The sequence below is a fragment of the Piliocolobus tephrosceles genome, chromosome 5 (genome assembly GCF_002776525.5).
Source record: "Piliocolobus tephrosceles isolate RC106 chromosome 5, ASM277652v3, whole genome shotgun sequence".
Lineage (NCBI taxonomy): Eukaryota > Metazoa > Chordata > Mammalia > Primates > Cercopithecidae > Piliocolobus > Piliocolobus tephrosceles.
The window spans coordinates 89,310,960-89,325,228 of record NC_045438.1 but is presented as its reverse complement, the minus strand read 5'-3'; the positions used below and the strand labels follow the sequence as shown (position 1 = coordinate 89,325,228).

Sequence of the window (14,269 nt, the reverse complement as noted above, 5' to 3'; positions counted from 1 at the left end):
TGACCTCAACTCTTAATAAACTAAAACTAAACTATTATTATTTTCCCCCCAATTTATTCCACTCAGGTCAACAGGTCTCTTTGCTTATTATTCCTCATTTTCTTTGCTATTCTCTTGCTCTGCAATTCTCAAATCCAGGTCTCTGATCAGATATCAACTCCTCAGAAGACTTGCTTAGTTATTATCTGAAATGGCCCTTCTTCCACATTTTTATCCCTAGTATTCTGTTCCATTGTGATGTGTTTTTAGGTAGGTTTTTTATTATTATTTATTCTGTTGGTATTTGTTGGACTTTAAAAAAATCTATAAATTGGATAGAAAGGAATGAAATAATGGCATTCACAGCAACCTGAATGGAATTGGAAACCATTATTTTAAATGAAGTAACTCAGGAATGGAAAAACAAACATCGTATTTTCTCACTCATAAGTGGGAGCTAAGCTATGAGGATGCAAAGGCATAGAATGATACAGTGGACTTTGGGGACCTAGGAGAAAGGGTGTAACGGGGTGTGTGGTAGTAGACTACACTTTGCGTACAGTGTACACTGCTTGGGTGATGGGTGCACCAAAATCTCAGAAATCGCCACTAAAGAACTTATTCATGCAACCAAACACCACCTTTTCCTCAAAAAACCATTAAAAAAATTTTTTTAATCGGTGAATTGATGCCTTTCACCCATTTTGGAAAATTTGCAACCACTGTCTTTTGAGATTGCCTTCACATCTGTTCTCTCCCCACTTATTAGGTCTTCCTACCATGGCTTCTCCATCTCTTAACCATTCTTTGTATTTTCTAACTTTTTGTCCTTCTGTGCTGCATTCTCAGGAATTTCTTCTGACCTAGTTTCCAGGTCACTAATTCTGTCTCTTCTTTTTTTAACCACTTAACTTTTCTTTTAAACTGTTGATATAATTTACATTCAATAAAATGAACAAATCATAAATGTTCAATGTGTGGTAAGTTTTGACAAATTTAGTCAATTTTGTAGCCACCATTCAAAATAAAATATAGAACATTCTTGTCAATGCAGCAAGTTCCCTCCTACCCCTTTCTAGTGGAAACCCCTACTATCCAACTATATGTATTTCCCTCATTCTGCAGTTTTTAAAACTTTCTAAATGGTATTTTTGAAGAACCAAAAGTTCTTTATGCTGTCTTTTGAAGAAAGTTTTTTTTAGTTGATTTATCAACCTTTTATTAAGTAGTCATTTTTGCTTCTTATGTAAGGAATCTTTGCTTAGTATATTGCTACTAGGATGTGGAATTACGAAGGTGTTTTTCTGTATTGACATTGTATTCAGAAACTTTGTCAAGTTCACTTGTTCTTTCTAATAGCTTTTGGAATTTTGAGATGTAGTCACACTATCTGTGAATAGTGAGTTTTCTCTTCCGATTTTAATAATTTTATATCTTTTTTTGCCTTGTTAAATATTTTTGAAGGTTCAATCAGCCTTTCATTTCTGGAATATATCCAGTTGGCTCATGATTTAGAGTCCTTTTTGTATCACTGGATTTGCTTACTTTGTTTTTTTTTTTTTTTTTTTTTTTGGAGTTTTACATCTTTGTTTAGTAGAGAATGGCTATGATTTTACATTTTTATCTAATTTTGGTTTCAGGTTTATGCTAAATTTCATATTGTTCTCTTATTCCGTTCTGTGCAACAGTTTTCATAACATTGGAGTAATTATTTAGGTTTTATCTGAAATTTATCTTTGTGGGAAGATTTGTAATTACAGATTAATTTCTTTAGTAGTTATGATACTATTCAAATCTATTTATGTCAGTTTTAGTGAGTTTTTTCTCTCGAAATTTGCCTGTTTTTACTAAATTTTTAGGTGCATCAGCCTAAAGTTCATAATATACTCTTATCTTTGTAACATGTAGGATCTACAGTGATGTCTCCTCTTTCACTTTTGACACTGGTGACTCAAGCCATCCTTTTTTTTTTTAGTTGATCAGTCTTATCAGGAGTTTATCAATTTTCTTAGTCTTTTTAAAAAGCAACTTTTAATTTTACTGATACTTTCTACTGTGTATGTGTTTACTCTCTCATTTTTACTCAGATAAGCCTTCTCTGACCACCCTGTTTAGAACCTGCCTCTGCTCTAGTCTCCTTGTTATTCTCCTGTAACTTTTTCTCCTCTGCTGTAACATTTATCACCATCTGATATGTATGTATGTGTTAAGAGATACAATAACCAAGCAATTAAAATATGTACATATATACTCTCCAAAAAATAAACTTTATGAGGTTAAAGAACAAGAATTTCTTACTATGCTTACTATGATTAAGTGCTCTATTCTCAGTATCCTGAGGAACTGACAGATAGTAGACCCTTAATAAATATTTGTTTAATGAATAAAGAAATGCTGTGTGTTATACTCAATTCTTTGATATTTTAAAATATTATTAAAGAGAAATGAGCAAGGAAATATTATTAAAGAGAAATGAACATGAATGTCTTTTTTTTTTTTTTTTTTTTTGTTTGAGACGGAATCGTGCTGTGTCACCCAAGCTGGAGTGCAGTGGTGCAATCTTGGCTCACTGAAACCTCTGCCTCCCAGGTTCAAGCAATTATTCTTCCTCAGCCTCCCAAGTAACTGGGATTACAGGCACATGCCACCACCGTAAAAAAATACCCAGCTAATTTTTGTATTTTTAGTAGAGGCAGGGTTTCACTATGTTGGCCAGGCTGGTCTCGAACTCCTGACTTTGTGATCCTCCTGCCTTGGCCTCCCAAAGTGCTGGGATTACAGGCACGAGCCACTGCGCCCAGTCGAGCATGGATGTCTTAAATATAGTATGTAAAGCCAGTAAAGATATTTTTAATAGTAGTAAATAATACATTCAAAGAATGATGTTAAGAAAACTGAGCATTGCCAAATCAGTGTTGCATGTGATTATCTAATAATTGGTAGATTTTCCTTTCTTAAAGCAAGATTTACATAATTCATGCGTGCTACTTTCTACCTCTTAACAGAAAATTTAAGCATCACAGTTATTCTTCAGTTGTAGTATACCTATTTTTCTCATCAGTATGTTACATAAAATTAAATCTAGAATACCATTTCTAAATATGGCAGATATTCTTGTACACATACACACACATGTTATGGAGTAAATGATATCATTGTTCTATACTTTTTTGAAGTATAACTATTTTAAAAACTAAAGTTTATATTAAATGTAGATATGTTTATTTTTAATTAATGATTTTTTCATTTCAAGGTTTACGGTTTAACATAATTAAATACAAATACTTTTAAAGTTCTATAACCTATTACATGATGTAATACCATATTGCCTCTTCAAGCGTATTTCTTTTTAATGTGATACAGTGCACAAAGATGTTACTAAGAAGGCTAAAATTGGAGTTTGAATGCCTTAAAATATTTAGATGGGTATGTAAAGTGAGCTTTTGGTAATATAAATCTGGATTGCAGATTAGACAGATACTGTAGAGCAGTCAGCATTTAGGTGGCAGTTGAAGCCAAGAGAATAATTGAAATTACCTAGGTACATTGTAAATAACAAGGAGGAAAAAGGGAATGAGGACATTTTGAGAGTATTTAGGAGTTTCAGTATTTAAATATCAGGTGCGGGAAAGCAGCCTGTGAAAAAGAGTCAGAGATAGAAAGTGTACCAGGAGTCTGGGCTCAGTGGCTCACGCCTATAAATCCCAGCACTTTGGGAGGCCGAGGTGAGTGGATTACCTGAGGTCAGGAGTTCAAGACCAGACTGCCCAACATGTCAAAACCTCATCTCAACTAAAAATACAAAATTAGCCCGGTGTGGTGGTGGTGAGTGCCTGTAATACCACCTACTGGGGAGGCTGAGGCATGAGAATTACTTGAACTCGGGAGGTGGAGGTTTCAGTGAGCCAGTTGCACCACTGCATGTCAGCATGGGCATCAGAGTGAGACTACGTCTAAGAAAAAAAAAAAGGGAAAATGTACCAGGAGACAAAGCAGTCCTGGAGGTCAAGAAGGAAGGGTGCTTCAAGAGAATGCTCTGGTTAATAGTATCACATGTTAAATTAAATAGGATAAGGTCTGAAGATAGAGCATTGGATCTGGTAATTGGTAGACATTGGTGACCAAAATGAGAACAGTTTCAGTGGAGGGAGTAGAAGTCTCGTGATTGATTAATGATGGAAGGTAATAAATAGAAGAAATCCATATATATATTTTAATAATTGATAGAGAATGGTAGCTTTAAGCCAGAAGGTTAGTTACAATAAAGATTTTGGGGTTTGGTTATTGCCATTACTTTTTTCTTGTTTTAGAATTATGAGGAAATATGTGAGAACATTTGTATTAAAAAGCAAAGATGTCAGTTCAGGAAGAAAGAAATTACAGAAAAGAAAAACGATAATGGATGAAGCAGGTCCCTGGACAGGCGGGTCATGGCCCTGGGCACATGGGAAAAAAGGTAGCCTGGAAGAGACTGAGAGACTATGGCTGTATCTTTAGATTAAACAGTACCTAAAATGGGAGACAGAAAAGTAGAAAGCTGAAGCCATTCTTACTTGATGATTTCTGTTTTTTATAAACTAGGAGCAAGAGAGATTCCTAATTCATTTGTTCTTCACTTGCTAAGTACAGGACATGGTACTTGAAACTTAGGATACAGAAATAAAAATATAGTCATGGTCCTTTGTTTTCTGATATTTACAGTCTGTTGGAAAAGATAGACATTAAGCAATTCAAATAAAGAATGATAAGCGCGTTTTGGTAAGTGAATATTGTGTACTATGAGAACATCAAATAGGGGACCTAACCTAGTCTAATTAGGAGATAGTCTCCGTAAGGAAATGGCTTCTTAGGCTGAGGCCTGAAAGTTTGGGAATCCCCCAGACAAAGAGGGTATATGTAAGGGAGTGAGAATTGTATCTGTCAGAGCAGCATATGGAAAGGTATGGGCACTAAAAAGAGCATAGAAGGTTCTGAAAGGAACTAGAAAGGAATTCTTCAGTATAGCTGGAGCAGAGGGTACAGGAGTAAAATTGATGAGTATATATGGACTGTTCAGAGGTATGTAGTAGCCATTTTTTGAAAGACGTTAAAGGCCACATTGGCAATGGGGACTCAGTGAAAGGTTTTACCAAGAGCTGCTTCAGGACAATAATGAACCAATACATGTTAAAACATGAAGAGCAAGATATGATAGCAACTGCTTCTAGGTAGCTATCTGGTAGAGACACAATTTGTTATATTCAAAAAATATCTAGGAGAGTGACTTAGAGAGAGAACTTGATGACCTTGATAACTGATTGCAGGTTAGAATAGAAAATTATTATTATTTTTTTAATTTTTGAATCCAGGGTCTCACTCTGTCACCCTGGCTGGAGTACAGTGTCATGATCACAGCTCATTGCAGCCTCTACCTCCCAGGTTCAAGCAGTCCTCTACTCTCAGCCTCCCAAGTAGCTGGGACTGCAGGCACATGCCACTGTGCCCAGCTAATTTTTATTTTTTGTAGAGATGAGGTCTCACTATGTTTCCTGAGCTAGTCTTAAACTCCTGGGCCTAAGCAGTCCTCCTACCTCAGCCTTCCAAAGTCCTTGGATTACAGGCATGAGCCAACTTACCCAGCCAGGTTAGAGTAGAAGATTTGTAAAGCTACTCATGAGGCTGAGACAGGAGGATTGCATGAGTCAAGGATCAGTCCTAGATTTATAGCTTTTGGTCAGCCACATAGATAGTGATGCCATATTTTGACATGGCAGTTATTACAGGGAAGGCACATGTTTTGCTGGGGCACATCAGGGGAGAATTCTGTTTCAGAATTGTGAAATATTAGAACTTTGTGAAACAGCTAGGTAGCTATTGGGTTTATAAGTATAAAACCCAGGTGAGAGAACTGGTCTGGTTTAAAGGATGTAGTCATTAATATACAGGTATCATTTTACGCCAGTCAGTATAACTTTTTCATCAGAAATAAATAAAATATACATATAATTGTGTATGAATTAATATTGTATAGTTATTTTGCTTCCCTCTCCTCTTCTGACTTTCTTTTTTTTTTTTTTTAATAGTTCTGGATTATTTCCTCTTCTTGCAAATGCTGCCATGTCTGTGAAGCCAACTTTGCTCAGTTTGTATGAGATATATTATCTGCCTTTGGGTAAAACACTGAAACCTGGTCTACAGGGATTGCTTACTGGTATTCTTCCTGGCTTAGAAGAAGGATCAGAGTACTATGAGAGGTAAGATCGTATTTGGTGCAGTTATGTAATTGAAGTCATGGATTTGTCAGTAAGCATATTTAGGTAAAATATGTTTTAGCATCACAAATGAATTATTGTAGACAGTTCAGTATATCACATGAATATTTCTATAGCAATGAAACATTATAGTTTAGTCTGTGTATCATACTGAAAATATAGCTAGTGGTAAAAGCATAGACTTCGGAGGTGGATGTACTGAGTTGAAGTCTTGCCTATACAGACAGTGAGCTTAGGGAAGTTTTCTTAATGTCTGAACTGTATTCAGTTTCCTCATCTTTAAAACAAACATAATCACCTAGTCCTTTGCCAAGCACATATAAGTCACTCAAGAAAATTGTGACTCATAATTTAAAATAATGTAACAGATAGGACATGTAGATTAGTGATAAGAATGGAAGATTAGTCCATGCACTAACAATTTTTAAGTTGCTAATGGGGAAAATAGCTTAGTACCAGTACAGTGCTGTTTCACTAGCTGTTGACATGGTACTCTTGATATCTAACTGTCCAAATGAAGGTATTTGATCTGTTTGGACCCTATTATTATTTTTGGGGAGTTGATTATTGTAGGCAATGCATGATGGCAATAAGTATCTCTAATATCTCATTACTAATATTCTTATTAAAACACTGAGTTGAAGTTGCAAAAATAGAAAATACCAAACTTACTTTATGAGTAGACATAATTATTTAAATATTTTATTCAAGTACATTGCCTAGTTACTGTTTTTCAGCTGCTCTCGTCATGCAGTAAGAATCTAATTCTTAATATATTGAATTACCTTTTTAAAGGCTCCTTGGGGAAAAAATAATTTTGTCCTCAAAGCTAATCAGTTGCTTTTATTAGTTTTTTTTTTTTTTTTGAGACAGAATCTCACTGTCACCCCGCCTGGAGTGCAGTGGCCTGATCTCAACTCACTACAACCTCTGCCTCCCAGGTTCAGGCAATTCTCCTGTCTCAGCCTCCCGAGTAGCTGGGATTACAGGCACCTGCCACCACGACTGGCTAATTTTTGTAGTTTTAGTAAAGATAGGGTTTCACCATCTTGGCCAGGCTGGTCTTGAACTCCTGACCTCATGATCCACCCCTCTTGGCCTCCCAAAGTTCTGGGATTATAGGCGCGAGCCACCGCATCCGACCCTCTTTTATTAATTTTACTTTTTTACTTATTTGCCTACAGTTTCATAAATGTAATATGAAATTATTTCATTTAGCTTGGAAATCAGTTTTGTTTAAAATAGTTATTTTTCTCTTAAGGAAGCGTGGACTTGATACCACTTATAACTCTGCTAGTTACAATTAAAAATTTAACATAGAAATTGAATAATGATCCTTATAACTGTGGTATCCTATGATTTATCTTGTTAATGTTTTGCTAGGTATTCTATATAAGTTTTATAAAAGACTTTGTAAATGTTATTCTTTTACCACATAGATAAATTGAGGCCAGAAGAAATTACAGTGTTAATATTAAGTAGCAAGTAAACAGTATGACTCATCAAATTCTCTTCACTATACTACAGTGTAATAGACTTTTATGTTACTGCGTTGTTTATCTTATGTTAAAAATAAATCAAGAGTAATTTTTTTCAACTTTTATTTTGGATTCAGAAAGTACATGTGCAAGTTTATTACTTGGGTATATTGCATGATGCTGAGCGCTGAGGTTTGGGGTTTGGATGATCCTTTCACCCAGGTAGTGAGCATAGTATTCAATAGGTAGTTTTTACCCAGGCCCCCCCCCCCCCCCCGCCACTTCTTCCCTCTTCTAAAAAGTAATCTTTTTTTTTTTTTTTTTTTGAGACGGAGTCTTGCTCTGTCGCCCAGGCTGGAGTGCAGTGGCCGGATCTCAGCTCACTGCAAGCTCCGCCTCCCGGGTTTACGCCATTCTCCTGCCTCAGCCTCCCGAATAGCTGGGACCACAGGCGCCCGCCACCTCACCCGGCTAGTTTTTTTTTTTTTTTTTTTAGTAGAGACGGGGTTTCACCAGGTTAGCCAGGATGGTCTCGATCTCCTGATCTTGTGATCCGCCCGTCTCGGCCTCCCAAAGTGCTGAGATTATAGGCTTGAGCCACCGCGCCCGGCCCATAAAAAGTAATCTTTAACTGTATTCCTTATTAAAGTGGTAAGGCATCTTTGATTTTTATCATAGATCTAATTCATTAAAGTTTTAAACTTTATAGTGTGTGATTTCAAAAAGAAAGATTTGAAATGTCCTTTTAAGATTTTGTAGAAAGTCAACAGAACATCTATTCTACTATAGGATTACTATTAACTAAAATGTATATGATATTTTATTACTTAGAGTACTTTAACAACCTAGTGAGGTAGATAGGTCTTGTGGTGGAGTGTTTTGTTGTTGTTGTTCTCTTCATTTTACAGATGAGGAGACTGAACTTTTACAAACAATGAAGTGACTTCCTCAACATATACAGCTAGTAAATGGTGGAGCCAGGACTTAATTTCAGTCCTCTGACTCTAAAGTATATTCTTCTTTCAGTCTATCACACTTATTTCCAGGGTGGGACATATGACTGTAACATGGATGTTTGCATACATTTTTGGAAAAGAACGATTTATTTTTTAAAATATGAGACTAAGTGTTTCCCTTCTTAAACCACTTTATTTATACCTCAGAACAAATACATTGTTGGAAAAGGTTGCTGCTGCTGTGGACCAGTCAGCATTCTACAGTGCCCTGTGGGGTAGTCTTCTCACCAGTCCTGCTGTGCGTTTACCTGGAATCACGTATGTTCTTGCCCATTTAAACAGGAAGCTTTCTATGGAAGATCAACTTTATATAATTGGCAGTGATATTGAGCTAATGGTAGGTCTAAAAATATGGTTGCTCATTTCACAAATATTTCTTTAGAGCCAGACACTATTCTAGACATATATCGAGGATTGTATAATGAACAAAGTTCCTATTTTCATTGAGCTTACATTTATCAAGGAAAATTAAAGGCCAAAATAATAATTATTGTTTTTAAAAGCTTAACTCCAGGCCTCCAGTGATCCTCTCACCTTGGCCTCATAGCCTTCTTTATAAGAAGTGAATTTTAGATAAGTAATATAGCCAGATTCCATATGGAATTTATGTGAGAAGATGTACTAAAACAGATAGTGAAAGATAATAGGAGGAAAAATCACATTTATTACTTACTTATACAGTATTTTTCTTTTTAATTTCAAGATTAACAAGAGAGGGCAAGCTTTGTATCTCTAGAGTGCTATACTCTTAATAAGAGCAAGGAATACAAAACCCTCAGGGATCATTTTGAAAAATTAAACAATTTGATTTATCATAATTTACTTTTCCCCATATGATTATGACATTACTGATATTTTAATGCATATTTCTGGTTAGATTTATTGAAGTTAATTTATGTAGACCAAAATTAGCCCTTCTTACACCTGAATTTTGGCAAGTACATAGAGTCATATAACACTATTGCAATCAAGATACAGAATATTTACATCACCCTAAAAAGTCCTCTGTGCCGTTTTTTTCAGTCACTCCCCTTCCTCTACACTCCCAGGCCCTTAGAAACACTGATCTGTTTACTGTTTCTATAGTTTTGTTTTTTCTAGAATGTTACATAAACCATACTGTATATAAGTGGACTCATTTTTTGTGTTCTTTAAATCCATGTTGGTCAGGCTGGCCTCAAACTTCTGACCTCAGGTGATCGACCCACCTCAGCCTCCCAAGGTGCTGGGATTACAGGCATGAGCCACTGCACCTGGCCTGTGTTCATATACCATTAATCAGCTGATGGACATTTGGGTTGTTTCTATATTTTTTGGCTGTTAAAAATAATGCCCGATTGAGCACTCATGTATGAGTTTTAGTATGGACATGTGTTTTCGTTTATTTCGGGTATACATCTAGTAGTGCCATTTCCAAATTTTTTGGTAACTCTGTCGAACTTTTTGAAGAACTGGCAAACTTTTTTCCAAAGTGACTGTACCAATTTCTATTCCCACTTGCAGTATATGAAGGTTTCAGTTTCTCCACATCATTGCCAACACTTGTTGTTGTCTTTTTTATCACAGTCCTCCCAGTGGGTATAAAGTGTTCTCATTGTCGTTTTGAGTTGCATTTCCCTAATGACTAACAATGAACATCTTGTGGTTGGTTATTGGCTCTTTGTATATCTTCTTTGAATAAATTTCTATTCAAATCCTTTGTCCATCTTAAAAATTAGATTATTTGCCTTTTTGTTGTTGAATTGTAGGAGTTCCTTATATATTTTGGATATTAAACCCTTGTCATATATGATTTGAAAATATTTTCCCCCATTCTGTAGATTGTCTTCTAACATTCTTGATAGGATCCCATGAGGCAAAAAAGTTTTAATTTTGATCAAATCCAGTTCATCTAATTTTTTTTTCTCTTGCTGCCTGTGCTTTTGGTGTTATAGTTAGGAAACCATTATCTAATCCAAGGTACCAGAGATTTACTCTTTTTTCTTCAATGTGTAAGTTTATTAGAAACTGCCAAACTGTTTTCCAAAACGGCTACACTTTTTAAATTCAGGTTTTAAAGTATACTGTTACATTTCTTTTTAATGATTTAATGGAAATTTTAAGCAAATCATTTTTTACTTATTTAAACAAATGACACACATGGAAAAATACTTCCCAAATATCACAAAGGAGTATTCTTTCTAATATTCAAAGAGCTACTATAGATAAATAAAAACAAGTAGAAAATGAATCTGAACAGATAATTAATTTAAAGGAAATAAAAATAATTCAGACATAAAGAGATGATCAACATTGTAATAAAGAAATAAAAGTTTAAGCTACACCAAGCCAGTTTTCATGTCAGATGGGCAAAAATACAAAAAAGAAACACCATATATATATATATATATATTGCTAAGCAAGCATGTGGAGAAACAAATTGTCATGTAAAACTGGTGGGAATATAAGGTGATAGAAACCTAATATAAAGCATTATGCTGTGTATTTATTGACACAGTCTCACTTTGTCACCCAGGATGGAGTGCAGTGGCACAATCTTGGCTCACTGCAACCTCCGCCTCCAGGGTTCAAGTAAACTCCCTTGCCTCAGCCACCTGAGTGGCTGGGATTACAGGCATGCACCACCACACCCAGCTAATTTTTGTATTTTTAGTAGAGACAGGGTTTCAACATGTTGCCCAAACTGATCTCCAACTCCTGACCAAGTGATCTACCCACCTCAGCCTCCCAAAGTGCTGGGATTACAGGGGTGAGCCACTGTGCCCAACAGCATTATGATGTTTAAATTGTAACTGCACATACACCAAGACCTGGCAATTCTATTTTAAGCAATTTATCTTACAGATGTATGTTATGTAAGTATTATATATTGCAACATTATTTACAATAGTGTTTAGAAATGTATAAGTCCGCATGATTAGAAACTTGGTTAAATAAATTAGAGTTCATGTATGAAATAAAATACTTTGGCCATTAAGAAATGAAGCTCTTTAATAATAAGGAAAGATCTCTAAAACATGTTAAATGAAAAAGGCAGGTTTGGAATATATGTATGGTGTTTTTCTTGTATTTGCAGGAAATATTCACTAGTAAAACTGTTGCCTACAAAACGGAAGTTGGATAGTTAGAAGTTGTGCTGTATAGTCTTATGTACTTCTTAATTTTTAAACCATCATGATATATTTACTATTCAAAATAATGTAAATATCTTTAATTATTGATTAGATCCTCAGAAGCATACTTTTGAGAAAATGAAGAGTTGTTACATTTTCATGGCAAAAAATTCTCAGCTAATAGACAATAGATTAAAGATGCTGTTATTTCAGGTAGAAGCAGTAAGTACTTCGGTGCAAGACTCAAGTGTACTTGTACAGAGAAGCACACTGGACCTCATACTCTTCTGTTTTCCTTTCCACATGAGTCAGGTAAAATATTAATGCTGATATTATTATAAGGCATTCTTGGAAAACTATAGATTGATAATGTATAGTTATTTTTTAAAGGCATGTGTGTTGAATTCTTGTATAAATCAGTAAGCGCATAGAAAATAAGTTCCTTTTTAAGGATTGGAATTTGTTGTGAAAAAAAAAACCTAAAGATAAAAGCTTCACTTATTTGATAAGAATATGGTAATTGAAGTAGATTATTTCATACTTTTGAAAAAAGTTGTAACATATAAAAAGCAAGAGGTTCTCTATTGCTAACTCTGAGTAAGCCAAGACTGAGACCCAGGCCTTCTACCCAGCCATCATCTGTACTGATGTTATGTTATCTTGTTTTGGTGATTTTAATATGCATGCCAGACCCTTAGCAGAGTTGACTATAACTTAAGAGCCACATGTTTAGTCTCTGTGATATTCTATAGTACTTTTATTACAAATAAGTGCAACTAACTTGACAAATCATAAACGAAGTTCATTCCTAGAACTTAATTTAATCAGTGTTCTCATTTTAAAAGAAATGATCTAAATTCCTTTGAGTTCTAAACCTTTATTTATTCCTAAAAAGGACTATTATTTGAGGTTTTCATAAGAACTGCGATGAATAGATAACTGTAGTGAATTTTCATTATGACTGGCCAATTTTTTATTCATTATTTTATTAACATTTTTCTTTTACTTTATTTAATTTGATATTGAAATATTAGTAACTAAATAATTCTACACTTCATTGTCTATACTTTCACTAATTGGAACATAAACCACTCTGTTTCTATTTTGAGACTTTCACCCTTCAGCCAAGGGACTTTATTCTGCCCTCTGGCTTTTCACGGAAACAACTATTGAGTCATCTCAGCATAATCTAAATTCAGCAATGCTCTAGTATAGGGATGGCCAAACAGCCCAAAAGTTTAGAAAGGTTTTTGCTTCTTTAAAGGCTTAGAAAACAAAGAATATGGCAAAGCAATGTATGTGATTTGAAAGTCTAAGATATGTACTGTCTGGATCTTTATCCAAAAAATTTATTGACTTTCACTCTTAAACTTTCCCCATGCTTTCTTACCTTCCAGGCATTCAACATCATTAGGCCCTCAATTGACAGATGTCTCAACAAGATCTGAGGAATTAAGTCATAGTAGACTCAAGAGTAACTTAATTTGTAATCTTAATATATCAGTGTTTCGTAAGCTTTTCTCAGCCTATACTTTCTTACTCTGTCTTCTCTGTAATCCTGTCAGCCAAAATGTTCTAGATTCTTACATTCTATAATATGTATTATGAAAACAATAGCTTTGTTGAATGTTTTTTAAAAGTATACACCCAATTCTAATAATCTTATAATTCTAATACTTTTCTCCCCACTACTCTACCCAATTCTAATACAGTTCTCCTTCTAACTGTATCAAACTGAATAAGAATTATGATGTAGGTACCTTAGTGTTCCACTTTCCCTCTTTCTATGTCTTACATATAATAGAATACAATCCGAGTATGGATTTTATTATAATTGTGACTTAACAGTGCCTTCATTACCATATCCCAAAAGGATGATTGCTGTTAGGAACTTCAGCAGTGAGATGGACTGCTACACTTCTTTGTTTCCTGAAAAGCTCACCCAAATCTATAGTACTTACACCTTTGAGATTATAATAGACTTTTTTTCATATTAGAAATAGATGGTGATATCAGTTGTAATCAAGAAGCAACTTCTTTTTTTAAATTTAGCTTTTAATGGACACAAATTGTATATATTTATCCTGTACAACATGATGTTTGAAATATGTATACATTCTGGAATCTGTAAATTGAGCTAATTAACATTCATTACCTCACACACATTTTTACAGTGAGAACACTTAAAATGTACTCTGAGCAGTTTACATGAAAAAATGCTCATCATCACTGGCCATCAGAGAAATGCAAATCAAAACCACAATGAGATACCATCTCACACCAGTTAGAATGGCAATCATTAAAAAATCAGGAAACAACAGGTGTTGGAGAGGATGTGGAGAAATAGGAACACTTTTACCCTGTTGGTGGGATTGTAAACTAGTTCAACCATTATGGAAAACAGTATGGCAATTCCTCAAGGATCTAGAACT

General features: G+C 34.8%; 1 protein-coding gene across 7 annotated transcripts in view; it reads left to right on the top strand.

Moving 5' to 3' along the window:
* The window catches only part of DOP1A (DOP1 leucine zipper like protein A), a 110,108-nt gene that overhangs the window by 44,909 nt on the left and 50,930 nt on the right, over positions 1–14,269 (top strand). For all 7 annotated transcript variants that reach the window (XR_002730189.3, XM_023205192.3, XM_023205193.3 and 4 more), the window contains 3 exons: positions 6,042–6,212; positions 8,872–9,061; positions 12,051–12,149. Coding sequence is in view for 6 of the 7 variants with exons in the window: in XM_023205192.3 (XP_023060960.2) it covers positions 6,042–6,212; positions 8,872–9,061; positions 12,051–12,149 (460 nt within the window). In the remaining variant the exon portion in view is untranslated. The remainder of the gene's footprint in view (positions 1–6,041; positions 6,213–8,871; positions 9,062–12,050; positions 12,150–14,269) is intronic.